Raw genomic sequence first — 22,148 nt, 5'->3', positions numbered from 1 at the left:
TAATTCATTCATAAAGACAGTCTTTATGCATCAATAACTCACAATTCTTTATCTCTCTCTCCTCTTGCTGCTTCTTAACAGCTGATTATTGGTGTCCACTATTTAACCAACTATTTTGTAATGGTATCAAACTGCTGTTTTGTAGCTTCACTAAACCCCTTAAATATATGATGTCACAAGGAGTTATGGCGGCCAAAGACTATACACAAAACGTCATAGTACAACTGTTAACCTTTATGAACATTAGTTATGGAAGTAATTTATGATGCTAGAATGCACTATTAATAGAGTGTGTTTATATGTGTTTGTCTGAAACATAATTATATAAAAAAAAAGGTGACATGTCATGCTTTTCCGGTTATCACCCGTCCCCTTGTGTGTTATGAAGGTTTTTATGCATGTAAACGGTCTGCAGAGTCACAACCCTCAAAGTACACCATGTAGCGAGTAAAACTCTAACACAGAACGCCTCAAAACGCCTCCCCAAAACGCCTCGTTGGAGATACATCACTGTCCATTTGATTCTTCCGGGGACATCATGATGTCATGTCATCCCCGGAACGAAATGGACCAATCCGTGGAGCCGTTACGTTACGTCCGCGGAGCCGTTACGTTAAGTCCCCGCTGATTGGTCCAAATTGACCAATCCACGGACTTCCTCACACACTCAGTGCAGGCAGCTCTGCTGATCTCTCCTCCCTGGCTGCAGGCTGATAACAGACAGTTGGGATCGCGGCAAAATTCTCTCTGCAGACCCATTCTCACAGCGTTCATCAACCTTTTTCTTACTCAATATCAAGCCACACTTATTGTTGTTACTTCGGCTGTGACTTTGTGTGTGCTCAGGGTGAGTTTGGCTGTGTTTAGCTGTGTATCGCAAAACAAGGAAATCACACCTCCACGGAGCTCAGTGCGATTCACAACGTCCCGACTGGTCCCGACCAATCAGAGCACACTGGGCTCACAGGGAGGGGGGGGCAAGAGCTGCAACGAGCCGTTTAGTGGAGAGTGAACACACATACTTTACAGAGATGCTGTATGCGAAACCAATGTGAGTTTGGAAAATTGCACAGTATAAATCTATTCTAGTAGACCTCAACAATGGAATTATGACCAGTGGAAATGGCCATGACATGGGACCTTTAACACTTTAGAGCAGCGATACTCAACCCGCGGCTCGCGAGCCGCATGCGGCTCCTTTAAGACTAGTTGCGGCTCTTTTAAGTCCCACAAAAAAAACAAAAACATTGTCAGCAGAATTCATCAACATTTCATTATCACTCACAAGTCACACATCAGTCATCACACACATCAGTCTATTAAGCCGGCCCCCCATCCCTCTGAACAACCAATCACAAATTATTTCAGGTTTCGCGCTCTGATTGCTGGTGCGTGAGATAATTGCTCCGTCACACTGGGAAAACTAGCTTACAGCACTATGCAAAAATGGTAAAGGAATATAGGAAACGAAAATATGAAGAGGAATATCGAACATTTAAAGAGGACTGGGAACTCGAGTTTTTCTTCGTCTCCACCGGTTCGGGAAAATGCATCTGCCTGCTTTGTGACAACGTCATTTCACAATTTAAAAGGTCCAATTTGCAGCGCCATCACGACACAAAACACCCGAAGTTCAGTACCGACTTTCCGAAAAGTGGATAGTTGAGGGCGGAAAAGCTGGCGAGACTCAAACAGAACCGAACTGCTCAAAAAAACGTATTCCACACTAATATGAGTGAACGAGCGACAGAGGCACCCTGTGGTGATCAGTAACCATGCTGTCTGTTATCTGTTGTTATGGGCAGTCAGCAATGTGTGTTTTGTGGTTGCGGTGAAAATAATAAATCACAGTTATTGCACTGTACATTATGCTTTTCATTCCTTAGTAACATATTACTATTATCCATATTCTCAAATGCATACTGGTTTCAGGGAGGAAAGGAGCGTTTTTGGATTATGGCTCTTGCAAAAATATGTTTTCGTCAATGTGGCTCCTGATTAGGACAAGGTTGAGTACCACTGCTTTAGAGTAATCAGACATGTTTGAACTATGGCTGTTCCAAATAGTTTGAATCATCATTCATAATGTTCCACTTTCATTTAGAAATCAATATTTGAAGGCGGCACGGTTCTGCACAGTAAAGATGAGGCTACACTAATATTATAATGCTAATAACATACATGTAGATTTATCTTTATGCATATCATTAATATTCCAGTGGTGGTTGTGTATATTGTTTTGACCTCCAATCCCTGTAAACAATGCGTTTTACGAATGTTTGTATTTACAAAATGTTGCTTTTTTGAAGCAACACATCCACTCAACTTCTATAACCGGTTCTTCCTGTCTTTTGTTTTTCTGTTGTACAGGAAGTAGGATTGACGAGTTTAATTCCTAATGAAAGTATGTGGTGGTTGTCATGTCAGTCCTCAGGCCCCTATGAAAGTGAACTGAGGCTCACACTGCGAGCAGCTCTCTCCCAAAGCTTCAGCGCTGTGACCCTTTCACTTTGAACACTCTGTATAAAGTGTACCCAGCTTTAGCTTGTATCATTTGGACTGCATTGAAGCAGGCAGTGCTTTGTGCACGGCTCAATGGCTTTATCACAGTGGGGGCTGCGCACACACAAACATAGATAATACACACACAACCACATACAAACAAGTCAGGCATGTACAACACACACACACACACACACACACACACACACACACACACACACACACACACACACACACACACACACACACACACACACACACACACACACACACACACACACACACACACACACACACACACACACACACACTAACACAAGGGTTAGCTGTATAAGGTGCCCGTTCCGCTACTGGGTTGCAATTAGCGGGTCTGTAACGAGCTCTGGGACCGGCATCCTCCAGCAGCAGACATGCTCCAGAGGCTGTGAGGCAGCAGAGCAAAGCACCTTTCATCACTCGACACATCTTTACTTCACGTGGTTGCTAATGCATTATAAACACCTGAATGGGAGTTACATGACAAAAGAAGAAACCTTGTGTAATAGAACAGCTGTCTACGGCATGTAATGGCCTGATAGTTTGATGTGTATGTAAGGCGTTGTCAGATTAAATGTGTACATGTTTTCCTATACTGTGTGGATTTAACTACATCTAAAATGGCTTTATCTCCATTCCCCAGTCACGCCTCCGCACCTTCAGTGTCGCTGCCCCCACCCTCTGGAACTCCCTCCCTGCTGAAATCCGTAACGCCCCTTCTCTCAACATCTTCAAATCTACCCTGACAACCGATCTGTTCAACAAAGCCTTCCAACAATAACTCACGTGTCCTCCCCTCGCAATGTAACACTTCCATGTCTGCCCCCCTTTTATGTCTGTATGTCTTGTCCTTATATGTTTCTTGTTAAGCGACCTTGGGTTAATGAAAGGCGCTACATACATTCAAGTTATTATTATTATTTATTAGTATTTTGTGGCATTACAAAAATAGACATAAGTCTACTGCAGATCCTTTAAACACGTTTTCCAGCAGCAGTAAGACAGATAGTTATTTTTGTTGACTCCTTTGTTTACTCCAGTAACATAATGACTACACTATGTTACACTTTTATTGGGTAGTGCTCCAACACATTGTACGTGATAGGCTAAGCGGCGGGACATTTCCAACACACCTCTAATTGGTTGACCAATCACAACAGAGCCGGCCAGCTAACCAATCAGAGCAGACTGGGCTCTGGTTTCAGACAGAGGGTGAAAAGAGGTGCTGGAGCACAGGCAGTATGAGACAAATAAAGAGCTTTTTGAACATTAAAGCATGGAGACATGTCCCAGTAGAGACATGTCCCAGGAGAGACACTGCATACAAAATGAAGCTGACAATGAGCATATTTCCTCTAAACAAGGATATAAAAGTGATTCCCTCAAAACACAAAATCAGAAGTCCATGTAAGACATATTAAGTAAGCAGGCAACTGTGTGTGTGTGTGTGTGTGTGTGTGTGTGTGTGTGTGTGTGTGTGTGTGTGTACTACTGAGTTGAGCATGAGCTCACACAGGTGATGATGGCTTTATCATTACAGACTCATGACAGGGAGAAACACACACACACACACACACACACACACACACACACACACACACACACACACACACACACACACACACACACACACACACACACACACACACACACACACACACACACACACACACACACACACACACACACACACACACACACACACACACACACACACACACACACACACACACACACACACACACACACACACACACACACACACACACACACACACAGCACCAGTAGAAATATATAGCTGGTAATAATCACACAAGGTGACTCTAGTGATGGATTAGCATCGTCATTGGCAACAACATCAGTAGTGTGTGTGTGTGTGTGTGTGTGTGTGTGTGTGTGTGTGTGTGTGTGTGTGTGTGTTGTCTCCCAGGGGATTTGTGAAGATGTATGTGGCTGTAAAGTCAAGAAGTGATTTGCTCCACTGCTGTGGCAGAATACTATCTGTGGGAGAGACTACTGGAATAAAAGGAACGGGGGGGGGGGACAGGAGTACTAGAGACCTCAGGATAGAGATGTTACAAAGGTTGTGTAATAACCTTGGCCACCATGTGAGGCTTCTATATAATGACCACAACTCTTGGGACATAATGTGTTGGATTGCTAACAACACCATTTCACACTTGTTCCAATGACAGGTTGCTCACAATATATTAAAAAAACCTCTGAGAGAAAACGTAGCCATGCAGAGGCCAGTGGAACAGAGGCAACATCGAGAACGGGACATTTGCTTTCTGTTGGACAAAGGGACAGTGTATACAGCACAGTATGAGGGGGGATTGACCTAGTATTCCATATCAGTGTCGGCATGTATCCAGATTATCTACACCACATTCAAAGTCCATGGGCGTCACTGTGTTTTGAAAAGTAGTAAGGACACTTATCAGGTAAAAGCACGAGCAGTGTACGACTGGAGCGGTCGGCATACTATTAGCCGTGTCACTCTGGAGAAGAGTATAAAAGTCTTGTTTGCAGTTCCATCTGACTTTTTAAGTTTAACAGCAACATGATGACAGTTCCAACGTAGTCCCCTATAGATGTTTTTGAATTGAAATTTATTTTAAAAAATGTCTTTGCTCAAAGTCTATTAAGATAGAAACTCCTGGCTATTTTATGAGGAAACCAAACCTCGTCTAGAGGGATTATGACATCAAACGTGTCGTAGGCAGGGGCGTTTTCTGGACCTGGAAACATTCAGGGCTCAGCCCACAGTGGCGGCGCCAGAGATTTTATTTTGGGGGTGCTGTGGGGTAGCTTGACATTTCATAGAGGGTGCTCAAACATGTAGGGTTTCCCATTAAGGTACCGGGCGCTACAGTGGAACTTTCTACTGCAACACTCCCCGCGCAAATACACAATACACCCGCGACTGTTACAACGAAGGCTCGATAATCAGCTCAAGGCAGGAGTACAGTGCTATTTCTATAAGTGGGGAGTGGACCTAACATTCTCTAGGGATGACTTTGCTTTTTAAAATTGAAGTTAAAAGCATCAATCTGGTGCACTGTGAGAGTAAAATGAACAACGAAACTGTGCGGCGCATACAGTAGTTGCGCCGCATTTGCGGCTCAGTTGAGGCTGCCTCCGCGAGATGGGGTCCCCTCCGCGAGGTGAGGCCCCGCGCAGTCTGCGTGATCTGCCTGTAGGGAGGGGCGGCCCTGCCTCTGCCTCCTGTAAAGCGTCACAGGTCCGTCGGTTATGTCCTGCACGGCTCGCCCAGCACCCAGTTCAATCAGTCATAGAAAGTCCAAAGATGTTTTGCAGGGAGCGACACGGCAACGTAGCTGCTTAATGTCTTTTTACATGTCTAGTAGTTTACTCCATTGAGTGTAGACAAGAAACACGTGTAGACGAAATATGTGTTTTGTTTTGACGAACGCAAAGGAGCGTAGTGACACAAGTGACGTTATGCAATTCAGCTGTTTGCCGCGCATGCGTACCAGTTATGTGCACCCCTGATTATATTATTGAGGGAGAATTGTCCGGGGCTAAAGCCCCGAATGCCCAGGCCAGGCGACGCCACTGGTCGTAGGCATCTACTCCTTTGAACAAATCTGCCCATGTATTTGACATGACCCCCTGAGAGCAAGCCAGAGCCATGCTTCACATTACAACCCGCACAGTGTGTATGTGAGTACTTACAGGTGGCGGGTTTGTTGCAGTTGTGTCCATGTCTGAAGTACTGAGGGTTCTCTATGACGGGGATCCTGGTCATCCCAATCACCACGGCGTCCGGCCCCCCATCCAGAGTACAGTGACTGATAATCCCATGGTTCACGTGATGAAGGGGGCTGGCAGAGTCTTCCTCACCACTTATTACTGCTACTGGTCCTAGAAAGCATGTCAAAAAGATACAGAACATATTCAATGTTTTGTTATCTAGCTAAATACATAATTCTTGAACAATTCATTGAATCTAGCAAACCAGTAGCTGGTCAGCTGATTTCCACACAGCCAGGAATGCTTTTTTAAATGCACACAATCATTCAGGTGGTAATTCAATAGAGTGGCATCTATGACATCATGCAGCCAGTCCACTTATTGTCATCGTGCTTAGATAGCAATACAACTGAACATAATTGCAGAGTTTAAGCGTATCATAGGTACAGAACAGTCATCATTTGTTGCAGTAATTGAATCATTACAGTTCTATCATGGTGGCCTCAGTACACCGTGTGCATAGGCCCGGTCCCCAGGGACAGACAGCACAGGACTACTGATGTGGACCGCTCAGTATTCTCAGCTGGAACCAAACACATCTTGCTGCTGTCAATAGGGCTGACAGTCACCCTTGCCTATGAGAGCATGATACAGAGGATGCAATGGGGAATGACAGGAAAGATGGTGGCAGGACTACTACCTGGGCATTAGGAGTGCAACACATGAAAAGCATTCCCATCAGGTTTATAGCCAGTGATAAAGTAAAGACTTTATGGCAGTGACTACATTTAAATGCAGAGATATGTCCCTCTTAGACTGGCTTTCCCTTTCATGTTGTGTGTTCTATAGGTTTTGGTGCATGTAAATGGTCTGTAAAGACTAAAATCCCTGTGTTCCATCAAGAGGGGGTTTCTCTCCCAAACACTACCCCCCCCCATCTTGGCAGTATGAGAACAATGAAGAGCTTTTTGAACATGGAAACATGTCACAGCTAGATACACAACATACTGATATGAACCTGATAATGAGCAGTCCTCTTTAGCTTATGCTTTACTCTGTGTATTATGCAGTTAGCGACACAAAGCTAATAGCAGCTATTAGACATGATCGAGCCTCCATGACCCTACTTTGTGGTCGGAAAAGCAGCTACATTTCCTAGATTAAATGTCAGTCATTAAACTTGTTGAACATTTTGCAAACTACGGTTATTGGTTATATTTTGTCAAGAAGTATGTGTGTGTGTGTGTGTGTGTGGGTGTGTGTGTGTGTGTGTGTGTGTGTGTGTGTGTGTGTGTGTGTGTGTGTGTGTGTGTGTGTGTGTGTGTGTGCAGAAGAGGGCATGCAGCATGTTTATTAGCGAGCTTTAGGAGTGTTTTTCCTGTAGGTGCATGACATGTGTACAAGTGTCTGTTAAGGGTCAGACAGATGATTGTGGCTGTGGCTGGGAGGTAAATGGTCGTTCCGCAATCAGTGGCTCAGTGGCTCAGAGGTTTGATCCCCAGTCCATGCAGTAAACGTGTCCAAGTGTCCTTGGGCTCGGCACTTACCCCAAATTGCTGCCAATGGCATGTCTAATAGCAATACCAGTTTGATGCATGTGTGTGCACTTACTGTTCACTCATGCGTCTGTCTGGTCCTGTTATGAATCCAGAATGTCACTAGTTCAGCGATGTCTTCGGTATTGAAATGTACTGTATTTGAATAGCTTTGGATTAAAGTGTCCGCCAAATTGCATTGAATACAAATAATAATAATATATATGCTGTCTTGCATATTCTGGCTATTTGTGTGTTTTTGTATGCACTTCTAGCTGAGGTTTGTAGCAGCTCCTCCATAGTGAATCTCAGTGAGGATGTATGCTGAAGGACGCTTGGGAAGAACTTGTGAGTAGTGATGGACATGTTGGCTGCTGCAGGGATCTGACTCTGACCTTTGTCAGTTCCTGCACACACACATCTGTGCTAATATGTAGGCCATGTGCCAGACAGGCTGACATGTGAGCTGAACAGTCAGCTGATTGCGGATAAACAAGGAGGCAGAGTGAAGGGGAGACGTGGGGGAGAAGGGGAGAGAGAGGAAAGGTGTCAGAAAGTGTGAGGTAGACGGTTCTTGTGGAGCACACAGATCAGAGTGGATGCTAGTGGAGCAGAGAGCAGACGGATGCTGTGACAGCCAGCAGACATGGAGCCGTTCACTTCTAGGTTACAAACAGAGGCTCACACATCACTGCTTTGAAAAGGATGCTTGTTGGAATTGTTGATGTTATAAAGAACTATCTACTGTATGAGGTTAACAACAATTCAAAATGTCTTCCACATGTAGTGTCTGAGCAGTGACAAGTGGTACAACGGAACCAAGGGGGCTTTTTTTGTTTAACCAAAAACGCATTATAAAAACCATTGACTAGCACCAAGACTAGCACCAGAGCATAACATGCTAACGAAGACTCATTCCTGCACCACTATATAAGAAAGACATCTCTTTGGGTCTCAACGTCACATCCAGGGTTCAGACAACCGCCTGGCACCCAGCATTGAATGAATGTAAGACATCTGCTTCTGTAAACAGATGACAGACTTTGAACTGTTCCTTTAACCAGCCGTATGTTCCAACGTGTGTGTGTTCCTTTCTTCTTAGTGGTCTTAATAATACAATTGTGTCGGATGTATTCCCAATAAGTCAACGCAATGCTGCTGAAACAGAAACCGCACATCTTCAAATTGATGCAATTGCTTGTGTGTTTGAATGGGAGTTGCCCAATCCCCTCAGTGAGTGCAGCCATGCTCCAGTGATGCACTGCGCATTACAAATGGGACTCTGTTCCCAATTACTTGCAATTTGACTGGAACACAGAGCCCCTAACGTCTTATTGGAACGACCGGGGAATCCACTTGTTGAATAAAGAACATGTCCTGAGGTCACAGTGATGTATGCTGTAGTTGACGACACGACCACGCCCTCCATTTCCCTGCCCAATTGGCGCCACGGTCTTTCAATCACACATTATTACTCACATGCATCTAATAGGCCTGCAGTATGGATACCTGCTTCTCATTGGTCCACAGAGGAGTCACGCAGGATGTATTCCCTCAATAGATCACCTGATCAGGCTTTACAAAGTGAGAACCCGGTTTGGTAACAGTCCACAGTACATGCTGGGAAATTAGACTTATGAGGACACATTCGCATACTACTGCAAAGTTTGACAGACAAATGAAGGATGGCAAAAAACCAAACAAATGGGGGAGATGAATAATGTAAATATGTGACCTGCTTCATTCAAATCAGTCACATCGACCCCACATCAAATTCTGAGTTGCATACACCATTAGAGGAGATTCTTAACTGTCCACTGATATCCTGGATGTCTTTGCAGCAGCTTATTGTTTGCGGAGATTAATTCATCGTATGGATTAGGCTAATTCATTTTAAGATAGTAGCATTGGGGACGAGGATGTTTCTGAGGGAAAGTGCGGAGAACATGTGGTGAATGTGTGTGAGTGTGCTCGAGTGTGTGTGTATTTTCCAAGGGAAACCACACAACACACAACCACACAACACACAACACCTGTTATAATGTTTTTGCTGTTACATTTCTCCGTTTGTCAATCGTCACCTTACTTGTACAGCTTTATCACAGTATTTATAATCTGAATTCATAAAGACAGGAAGTGAAACCAGACAAGGCATAAGAATTGAAAACTTTTCAAAATAAACGGGAAACACAAAAACCAAGATCATGCCATTGGCTAATCCAACTCCTCCTGACTGCTCTTAACCAACCCCTCCTATAGTCATGGTCTAACAGGGTAAATAATCCACACCTGACTTTCATCCAACCTGAAAACCCCAACATGTCTGCATTATTGTAGCAGAAAGGAAAATACCTCCCACGAATTCCCATCGACTCTTCCCACTATGCTTTTCTGTTAAGCTTGACTCGTTGTATACTTTGATGTCCACAAAACAAGCCACACAATGCTCACTGCAAGATCCACAAGTAGGAACTGAGTCGACGGTTCTGAACACGCGACACACCTTTCTTTGCTACTTTATTTGATTCCTTGCGATACTATGGTGAACTCTGACAGGATTGTTGCGTCACAACAGCTCCATGTACGACGTCGATAAGGAACATATTAAGAGAAGAATCAAATGAAGGTTCGAGGTTCTTCATTATGTCATACGAACATAGCTACAGTGCAGTTATGCCGATGAACATCTTAGGTCACAGGCTTCTCCAACAGTGCAACACAATAACACATATAAACAGAAAGATAGTGCAAGGAAATATTAAATAGTAAATCCAAAAAAGTGAAATAGTGAAATAAGAGTTTATATGCAAGTTATTGGAATGATATATTAGATAAATAGATAAATAATTTCTAAGTAGCAGATGAATGTTGTGGATGTTGCTTCAACAGTTCAGTTGTTTAACAGTCTTATGGCCTGTGGGATGAAACTGTCTCTGAGTCTGGTGGTTGTAGTCCTGATGCTGCGGTACCGCCTGCAGACGGCAGCAGACAGAACAGTTTGTGGCTGGGGTGATGGGGGTCTTTTATAATCCGGAGGGCTTTCTTCCTGAGCCGCTGGGAGTAGAGGTCCTCCATGGATGGCAGCTCCGTCCTGGTGATGTTCTGTGCAGCTTTCACCACCCTCTGTAGAGTCTTACGGTCGAGGGCGGAGCAGCTGCCGTACCAGGCCGTGATGCAGCCAGTCAGGATCCTCTCTAGGGTGCACCTGTAGAAGGTCAGGATGCTCTCTATGGAGCACCTGAAGAAGGTCAGGATCCTCTCTATGGAGCACCTGTAGAAGGTCAGGATGCTCTCTATGGTGCACCTGTAGGTCAGGATCCTCTCTATGGAGCACCTGTAGAAGGTCAGGATCCTCTCTATGGAGCACCTGTAGAAGGTCAGGATGCTCTCTATGGAGCACCTGTAGAAGGTCAGGATCCTCTCTATGGAGCACCTGTAGAAGGTCAGGATCCTCTCTATGGAGCACCTGTAGAAGGTCAGGATCCTCTCTATGGAGCACCTGAAGAAGGTCAGGATCCTCTCTATGGAGCACCTGTAGAAGGTCAGGATCCTCTCTATGGAGCACCTGGAGAAGGTCAGGATCCTCTCTATGGAGCACCTGTAGAAGGTCAGGATGCTCTCTATGGAGCACCTGTAGAAGGTCAGGATCCTCTCTATGGAGCACCTGTAGAAGGTCAGGATCCTCTCTATGGAGCACCTGTAGAAGGTCAGGATCCTCTCTATGGAGCACCTGAAGAAGGTCAGGATCCTCTCTATGGAGCACCTGTAGAAGGTCAGGATCCTCTCTATGGAGCACCTGGAGAAGGTCAGGATCCTCTCTATGGAGCACCTGTAGAAGGTCAGGATCCTCTCTATGGAGCACCTGAAGAAGGTCAGGATCCTCTCTATGGAGCACCTGTAGAAGGACAATGTGGCCATCTTTCACCGGCGCATTATTAAACAAAATATAACAGATATTAAATATAAAATCAACCACAATATGTTAAAGACCCTTTAACCTACATTGAGCAATGCAACAGACTGCGTCAGTCCAACTGTTTGGACCCTGTATCCTTGATTTGATGGTAACGATTCATATTCAACGGTCATGGTTAGGGTCGGAGAAAATGGTAATTATGTTATTATGGTGGCTTATTCATAGAGTTTCTCAAAGGGTTGACCTTCAATCTTTGAGTACATTTTTAATTGGAGGAGCCGTTTTGACTCTAAAGCAGTTGACAAACACTTCTATCATGTAGTATTGCAATAATGTAGAACACTGTCACAGAAAACGAAATAAAAATGTGTCTAAATACCTCTGTGGTGGAGAAAATAAATGATTTGTTTGTTGTCTTTCCTGAAGTAAACGGACACTGAAGCATCTCCAAGTTATGAACAACTGGAGTGACTTTTCTTCAAGAACATGTCCTTACGCTGAAGGTCTAAACACTTAATTGATAGCAGTACAGGAATAAACACACATACACAGGGGATGGCTGTAAATTGATAGCACGTCGTGTATCCGGTGTGAGGCTCTGTAGAGTGTTGCTAAATGATGGCGTATAATTACTTCACCTTTAACACCTCCTAGTGTCCCTGCAGCTCGGAGGCCTGATCTCCCAGCAGACTCCTTTAGCCTTTTCACCTCCCCTCTCTCTCTAAACCCCTCCACTGGTATAGCTACCTGACTCTCCCCTCATGTCTCCCTATGCTTCCTGTCTTCTCCGAGTGTCGCTCTATCTCTGTGATGTTAAACGATAGAGGCAGGCAGAGCTTTTCTCATCTGAAAACCCACTTTCCCCCCGCCCATCCCTCCTCTCTCATTCTCCTTCTCCCTTTTCGTAATTGGTTTGCCACTGGGGGCTTTGAGGGTGGAGGGGTGTTGGAGGAAGGAGGAGGATGTCACCGAGGCTGACAGCATAGCACTGCCATGTAGACAGACAAGAGAAAACAACAAACACCAACCGGCCGATGCAGTTGCCTCCTCAATTACAGCACGAAGGTTCTGTTGGTGTGTGTGTTATTTTTTCTACCAGTCAGTGTGTTTCTCTCTGGGGTTTTTTGCTGAGGTAGAGACCTTGCTGTAGAAAAAGGCAGACTTAGTGAATAAATGATGGTGTACATGAAGCATGTGACCTAAACATCAGCAAGAACCTAAACACATGATATATGTGTGGAGTGTTGAGGATTGAAGACTCTAAGTTCCTCACATTATTACATACAATTAACAATTTTGTCATATGTCCACCATGTTTTCTATTTTCTGAGCTTTGAATGGAGAATCAGCTCCATCAAACGATGCACTTTGGGGCCCACTATGTGTCCCTTATGGTGCATCATTGAGGAACTGACACACTATCTCTGTTTGTGAGAGTGTACGCAACATACCGTTTCATGGAACCCTAACGTCAAATAGGACGCAAGCCAATTTTCTGCGGTGCAATTACTTGTCAATGCGATGACACGGATAGACACTTGCTTCATTTGCAAGAGTTACATTTTTTTTTAACTCAAACTAGACATTTGCATTCTGCTGCCTCGAGAAAAGTCAATCAGTGGTGAACATCTCTGATTGTTGGCACTTACGTACTGACGTTGAATTCGAAAACAAAACATCAGCCGTTAGATTTCAGTTACAGTTACAGTTGCTAATATTTGTTCAGAACTGGAGAACAAGTTTGCAAGGTAAATAGAGTCACTACTTCATTTATGTCTAAATTACGTTATTTTGAGTGTGGATGGAGTAGCTACAATGTGCTAGCTTAGCATAGCCTCATCATTCCGATCTCCATTCGGAAAACACACATTTTAAAAGTTCCATGCCAGTAGTGTGTTGATATTTCGGTGTCAATTTAAAACGTGCATCACAATTTAATAACAGTAACACATGTCGATTGTATAGTTGTGATTGATATCTACATGGAGATAAGACCTGCCTCTAGTTTGAGTGATGCATGTAAACACACATAATGCCACGCTAAATCCTCGGTGTGAATGCACCATAACCCTAAACCTTGGACAGAATGAGAGGAAATGTGAGATGATGCAGGCTTCTGTTCATGTTTATTAACAAGGCTCTACTATAATCTTACTTGAAGTCCATCGAGACATGTGAAAGCTTCAAATGTGTCATGTGCAGTAACCTGGAAGAAGCAATACTCATAATCTCCCCTTCAAAAGAGGATTTACACTGAACAAACGTCCCCTCTTTAACCTCTGACCCACCTTTGAGCTCAATCTGCCCCCCTAATCAGAGGTGAAATCAATAAAAGCTTTTTCTCTGATTCACCCGCTCATGAAAACAGTGGGTGTACCTGCTGTGTACCATTTAACATTTCAAATGGATGCAAATAGCTGGCATTTAGCCAGAACTACGGCACATGACCCAAATCAGAATGGTTTCATGACCTGAACAAAAACTATTATTTTGACTTACTTTGACTTTAGCACTGTCCGATCACAACAGGGATTTTTACGAGTGTGTGAGAAACAGAGACATGACATCACCCTGCTGATGGTCAGATCAGAAAACACACTTAAACATTGTTACAAATCACATTGTCTGAGAATCTTTAGCAACATACATTAACACAACATCTGGGAAATAATCTTGAGTGGTTGAGTGAACCACAGGACAACCAATCATGGCGATCAATGTCAGAATAAAAAACAGAAAGTAAAGTAGTAATCAAATATTTCATCATGACCATTATATTTTAAATAGTTTTTTGATCATGTTTGAGATTGGAGATGGACGCTATTTAAATGGTCGGGGGAGCATAAGACACATTAAAAGTATTACAGAACAATGGTGAAAATATATTGCAAATGCTGTTTTAATTCAAACAATCTTTGGGATGTCATTGTATTCATGGAGGGAATGTTAAATAGTGATGAAACATTTTGTCTTCACCAGAGGAATTCAGAAAGTGGATGTAAATGTTGAAAAAGAAAGGATAAAGCAACAGACATCATTTATGAATAAATACAACTACGTCTAAATATATTTAGATGTACAAGTGAAGTAAAAGTAAAGTCAGTTAAAATAAACTGAAGTCAGTGAAGCGAGGCAAATGTGACGTCTCACTAATCTCTAACGCTAGACTAATCTATACCCATTTTTCACTGAAATTAGTTTGTTTTAGTTCTGCAACTTGCAAACCACTTAAAAAAGAGTTAACTGTTCTAAAAGGAGCTACGTCATGACTTCACAGTTAATGTTGATTAGACTCCTGCATGAATATCCATAACAGCAATGGTGCCTACGGTGGAGCACCACTTCCCCAAGTCTTCTCGACACGTGACTAATAGTTTTCCACTTTATTTCCCTAACAGATGCTGAACCCTGGGTTTCTACACTGCTGGCCTTCCACCAGTCCAGTTCCTACTGTTTCCTAACGCACACAGCCACATGAAAATAGTCATTTTTGTCCATTATCGCATATTTCCCCAAAAATATACATATGTTGTATTTTTTTATTGACAATGTTTGGCCACATAGCACCTGCAAAAAGTACTGTATATTGTCAAGTGTCTCTTATCTCACATGGATGATATTAGCCTAACGCAGCGTCCACACGGCGGCGTGCGTTGAAGCTTGCCGGCGGGCGTGTCTGAAACTCGACCAACACTCGACCAACAGCCAATCACATGAATCTCCCGCCCCGGACACACAAACACGCGGTTTGATTGGCTAGAGCTTGTACTGGCATATGATTCGATTGGCTGACGCTTCCGTCGATGCTTCAAAAGTTGAACATTGCTCAACTTTTGCAGCAAGCAACGCGAGCAAAGCGAAGCGACGCTCCCACAATGTAGTTCGGCGAAGTGTGACGGCACCCCATTCAAAGTGAACGGGCAGAAGCATTGAACGCCGCCGTGTGGGCAGGCCGTAACCCAGTGGTTCCCAACCTGGGGGGCAAGCCCCCTAGGGGGGGCGCAGCCCTATTGCAGGGGGACGCGTGAAGCTTGGGAAGAAGTTGTAAACAAACATTGTTTGCTCGTAAAATCAATAAAATTGACACATTTTTAACACAACCGGCAGTTAAAAGAAAAGTGGACGGGCCCACGACAAGTATTTCAGCTATAATGCCAAAATCAACAAAGTATGATGAGGCATATATCTCTCTCTCTCTCTCTCTCTCTCTCTCTCTCTCTCTCTCTCTCTCTCTCTAAGGACTTAATGAAATAAATGCATCAGTAGGATGAATAATGGCAAAGTGACATTCTGCAACAAAACATTTCTCTGCCCACCTCTTCCTCCTAGACATTATTAACTATGACATGATAGAATGTTGTGTATTACAGGATGGATTATGGATGAGTAGAGACATGAGTGAATGCCTGAGAGATCATTGACTGCTTTGATGAATGTAAAAGTGATGTTAATCTGCCATCTAAAAAAAAAAATGAATTCATTCATCTGTAAAGGAATAGCAAATTGAATGTAATTTCCCTAAATGAACATTAATGACCATACAGGTCTGTACCATTTTTATAAGGATTGGCAGACCCCTGTTTTTTATATATGTGTAATGTTCCTCTCGGGCTGCATTTAAAAATAAAATAGAGAAAATAAATAAAATGTCTTTTGAAAATATGTGCATCTTAAAGTGCTTAATTTTAAATAAATAAAATAAAGTGTAGCATCAGCTTGAGTTTCCCTTTTTCTTTGTTAACCGTTTCACATCATGACTTAACAGTTTCAGACGATTATAGAACAATATCAGTCTTTACACATCATAACAATTGAACAGTTTTAAAGTTTCTCTTTATTTCCCTCTTATATTGCAGTCCCTCACTTACTTTTTTTAAATTCAGTGCGAGAATTGAGCTCAAGCTTGTCCTGCCAGGAGTTTGTAAATCTGGGCTGAAATGGTGCCAGGGCCATTCTCACACACACATGCAGGTGCTCATTGGTTACAGTGATGCAAACACAGTTATGGTGAAAAAAGAGAGAACTATTCGAAGCAGAAAAAAAACAGCGTAATATACCATCTGACAAAGGCCTGTGCTGTAATGCTTCAATTAACTGGCTATTCTTTATAATATACTCAGATCAATAGGAGACAGAGATGTTAAGTTATAAATCAAGGGTTTTTTTCTTTTTCCTTTACATTTTTACAACATCCTCAGAGGGTCGTACATTATTATACTCAACCTCTGCTTAAAAAAACTAAAATCACAGCCCATTCATTTGGCCTTTCGTTCATGCTGTGCAAAGAAAAAGCAACCAATCCAGATATCTCACTCACTCACCAACCCTGTCTCCTAAAAATTACGTTCCCACAGAACTAAACTGCAATTACATTTAGCTAGAAACTAGGGCTGTCAGTCGATTACAATATTGAATCGCGATTAATCGCATGATTGTCCATAGTTAATCACAAATTAACCGCACGTTTTTTATCTGTTCTAAATGTACCTTAGAGGAATATTTTTCAAGTTTGTAATACTCTTATCAACATATGAGTGGACAAATATGCTTTATGCTAATGTTTATTATCATTTAAACAATGACAAATATTCTCATGAATATTAAACACAACAACCTGAACATTACAAATATTCGCCTCAATTCAACCTGGAACCTCTCTCATACAATAATACAATAGAAAGTGTGTGTGTGTGTGTGCATGTGTGTGTGTGTGTGTGTTCGTTGGAGCTATGTGCAACTCAAGGCATATGCTCGAACGAGAGCTGCCTGGACGCTGCAATCATGTTACGCGCTCTATCCGTGCTGAGTGTGCTGACTTTTCGTACAATGTCCCACTGTCTGGCTTCCTGCATCAAGTCAAGTGCTCGGCGCAGTTGTGGCGAAATGTCGCTCCTCTGTTTTCATTTAAACAGCTCCTTATATCCGTTAGTGCAGCTAGCTAGCACCAGATGCTAACAACAACAATACACGTAAGGTCTCTCGCTCGGGCCACACAGACACACACACCCTCCCGGTCCTCCCGATGGCCAGTCGGTGCCTGCCGGTGAGCGTGGAAGTGTGGTCTGCCGCAAGCGGGCAGCAGGAGCGGGGCCGTCAGCATCTGTTTGCAGATGGTATTCTAAACTCGATGCGCTCTGAAACTACGGGGCGGCCGAGGAAAAAAATACACATGCGTTAATCGCGTTAAAATAATTAGTGGCGTTAATTTTTTTTGCGTTAACTTGACAGCCCTACTAGAAACGTATTTTCTCCCACGTTACGTTTCTTATGAACGTATCTTAGATACGTTTATTTTCTACATATCTTTGCCATTTATTGTCTTGCTATAATGATAATAGTCATTTATAAATATCATTTTAGAGCACACATTTGAAATCAGTAGGCGAGGCTGTAATTTCGCCAGCTGTTACTCTCATGAGCGAGGCAGAACATAATAGTTTTAACATTCCAAAAAGCTGCTGTGTCGTTTATTGCACCTCAAACATTAAAACAAATCCAGAGTTACGTGTTTCTGTACTTCCTCTAAGAAGAAAGGACAGTAACAGAAGATCTCTGTGATGCCAGATGTGGTGTTGTTAATGCGATATGATATCCGAAAAAAAATTCAGTTTAGGATGGCCGAAGACACTACACTACCCATAATCCACAGCTATCGTTTGGGACTACAGTCCCGTTGACAAACCCCGTGATTCATTTTCAAACTCTGGGATTGGATGTTGGAGTGGCAGTGCGCCAAGGTTACGCCGAGCGTCAAGCTCTTTGAAATGGAACGAAACTACGGCAGACTATTCAAAACTGGACTCGAACGCCCCCCAGAAATACACATGCTGGCTCTGATGCTGGCTATTGTGTTTCGCTATGGCACGTCTCTACTGGGAATTGTAGTTTTAAAAGACGTTTTCGTTTTTCCCAAAATTAGAAGTTGACAGTATTAAACTGTGTACAGCCCTGGAGGTTTAGGCGATAGGAAACAAATTGGTGTGTACAAATGTAATAATAATAATAATAATAAATTGGATTTATATAGCGCTTTTATAATACCCAAAGACGCTTTACAATATGAGGAGGGGGGGGGTAGATAGACTGGGGCAGGTAGACAACAGACTAAGAAAAAACAACAAAAATGACAAAACAAAACACAGTGGCAGTCAGGAGGAGGTCGAAAATGAGTGGGGGGGTGTTTTACGGATAGAGAGAGGTGAAAAGATGGGTTTTGAGGCGGGACTGGAACAGAGTGAGGGACTCGGACTCACGGAGGTCTTGGGGGAGGGAGTTCCAGAGTTTTGGGGCGGCCACAGAGAAGGCTCTGTCTCCAAAGCTCCGGAGATTGGCAGTGGGGGTGGAAAGCAGGCCGGCCGAGGTGGATTAAAACATGTAATTACTAAATGGGGGGAAATCGCTTGTATCCATAATGGGCAGCATTAATATCCACATGACAGCTCATTGTTACTTTGCAATTCTACTCCACTACAATTCAGAGGTTAACCTGGTATTTTTACTCCACTACATTTATTTTAGTTACTTTGCAGATTCTGATTAATGATGTGAAATATAAACAACACTTAAATCAGTCTTTAGTTACACCTGAGTAAAATTCAGGGAAAGTGCCAACAATCAGGAGAGATATTTGATTGTTGGTGCTTGAGAAGACTAAACATTTATCTGCAGATCTCTATAAAGTATATTGATTAATCGTTAATCGTTATTCTAATACTAATAGTTCATTAAAAACTGTATATAATTGCTATTTTGCACATCCCTTTCAAGATTTCAAGATTTTCAAAGGTTTATTGACATATCATAAACAACTACGGTGTAGTTATGCAATGAATGAGAAACTTGGGTCACAGGTTCCTCAACAGCGCATTACAAGACATCTATCAATATGTGTGTACCTCCACCATTAAACTGTCATATTCTGCACATTTCTTATACTATCTACATACATAAGAGTATAATTAATGTGTATAATATCAGTTAAAATAAGTGCTTCAACATAGTTAACATTGCAGGAAAGCAATATATTAGACGTTAAGTACTTTGTCAGGCGTAATATTTATCTGTAGATAGATACCCCAAAAGCTTTTTTTCTTATTTGAAAGAAGACCTTAACCTAAAGTATTCTTTAATGTGTTAATAAAGGTTAATTAGTTTGTCTGTTTTGCACATCCTCATATTAATATCTGTGTACATCCAGCACTAAACTGTTTTATTCTAGAGATCACTTACAGTATCTTCTTGATTTTTTATATTCTATATCTTTCTATCAATGACCTTCTACTTTCCCCCTATGAAAGTTTGTACTCTTAATATTTTTTTCATCAAATAACATTATTCAACAAAAATAACATTATTCAACAAAGATAATTCAATAACGTGCTTTAACCACTAGGCGGTGCACACAAGGTACACACAGCATACTAATAATAACTTTGTATTATTAGTGTAGAACACTTATGTATGTATAACATCTGAAGATATTTAGTTTTATTCATGTTTTTACATAATTTTACAGGATATTGCTATACTATTTCTCATGTTTTACTTCTACACATTAATATCTGATTTGTAAAACATCACCGACAGAAAGGTGTATCCGTCATTCAATGGTAAGCTATTGAAATTGTGATTCCATAGATGTGTCTCCCATCACCCAAATTCCCTGACTATTCTCTCAACTCAGTATTTACATTCTTATATTCAAAGAAAATCAGTAATATCTTTAAAAACGTGCATTGTGGCTAAAACATCCAATCAGCGAGCTGAGGATCTTTCCTACGTCTGTTTCCGGTATTGTTCCTGTAATGAGAGTTCATATGTATGCTACATTGAAGGGTGGAATTGACTACACATCTTCAGAAACATAATTTGCTTCAGATATAACTCATAGCAAATAAAGTATAACAATATAAGTAATAAAAAGATTAAACACTGGCATGTAATTTATGTTAGAATAAATAGAATGGTTTTGAATAATAGATGAGAGTAAAATCTACGTCACTTTACAGCCCCGCCCACTTTTGGGGAAACCAACGCTGTCATTTGAACGGCGATCAAGCCTGAAGCCACAAAGATCTTCTGTTACTGTCCTCTCTTCTTAGAGGAAGTACAGAAACACGTAACTCTGGCTTTGTTTTAATATTTGAGGTGCAATAAACGACACGGCAGCTGTTTGGAATGTTAAAACTATTATTTTCTGCCTCGCTCATGAGAGTAACAGCTGGCGAAATTACAGCCTCCCCTACTGATTTAAAATGTGTGCTCTAAAATGATATTTATAAATGACTATTATCATTATTATAAGCAAGACAATAAATGGCAAAGATATGTAGAAAATAAACGTATTTAAGATACGTTCATAAGAAACGTAACGTGGGAGAAAATATGTTTCTAGAAGATATGTAGAAAATAAACGTATTTAAAATACGTTCATAACAAACGTAACGTGGGAAAAAATAAGTTTCTAGCTAAACGTAATTGAGAATGCAGTTTAGTTCTGTGGGAACGTAATTTTTAGGAGACAGGGTTGGACTCACGTATGCATGCATGTGCACGGTGTGGCGTGACCACCAAAGCAGAAAGATATGGACACAAGATGTGTGCAAATGTATTTAGTATCCTATCCATGTGAACATGATTTAAGTGATTTAAGTATTTTTTTAAATATTGAAGTTAAATGCATCAATCTGGTGCACTTTGAGAGCAACATGAAGAGATCTATGGATACATCTTTCAACACCCATATGAAACAGAACTGTAAGCAGATTTTTCTTTTTGGATATTTTACAAATCACTCCCCTTTTAAACTATATTCTTGTTGTTTTTAACAACTTTTTTGTTACTGTCATATAATATTTTATACCTGTTTTTCATTTAGTCTCATTAATAACTATAATGATCATATCAAGGTGTGCCTTAACCTCACTGAGCTGAGGTTATTTGAGCCTCTCAGGAGATAGCTCTCTTCCACCTGGTTGTAGAAAAGCTCTAAATTTGTTAGCATAGCTAGCTAACCAGATGCTAATAACAACAGATCGCCACTGTGCTTACAACTAAAGACACAGCCACGCAAATACTGCGGCATGTGTACGGCTCCTTATGGGTACTGCAATATTTGAAGGGCTGGAGCGGCGTTCCGGTGCTCTCTGTCAGCACTCCTTTCAGACGAGACATATGGACGAAACTTTGAGTACACAAAACACAGCAATAACAAAACAATCCGCTCTTTCTGGTCCACTGAGCCTCGCCCCCCTCGCATTGCCCGTGCTGTCAATCACAGTGTGTTATCCCCCCTGTCTAAAGCATCCACATATGCACAACTTGTCTGAAACTATGTCTGTTTAACATAAGACCCCTCACCAATAAGGCCCAGCTGGTTTCTGACTTCATTATGGACAAAAAGCTTGATTTTCTATGCCTTACTGAGACCTGGCAACAGTCTG

The 22,148-nt window shown here is 42.0% G+C and overlaps 1 protein-coding gene across 1 annotated transcript in view; it reads right to left on the bottom strand.

The window, feature by feature from the left end:
* The window catches only part of ntrk3a (neurotrophic tyrosine kinase, receptor, type 3a), a 235,886-nt gene that overhangs the window by 36,731 nt on the left and 177,007 nt on the right, over nt 1-22,148 (bottom strand). The window contains exon 13 of the mRNA XM_034085760.2: nt 6,238-6,426. Within this exon, the coding sequence (XP_033941651.1) occupies nt 6,238-6,426 (189 nt within the window). The remainder of the gene's footprint in view (nt 1-6,237; nt 6,427-22,148) is intronic.

This window comes from Pseudochaenichthys georgianus, chromosome 6, assembly GCF_902827115.2.
Source record: "Pseudochaenichthys georgianus chromosome 6, fPseGeo1.2, whole genome shotgun sequence".
NCBI classification, from domain to species: domain Eukaryota; kingdom Metazoa; phylum Chordata; class Actinopteri; order Perciformes; family Channichthyidae; genus Pseudochaenichthys; species Pseudochaenichthys georgianus.
This window is presented reverse-complemented; position numbering and strand designations above follow the sequence as displayed.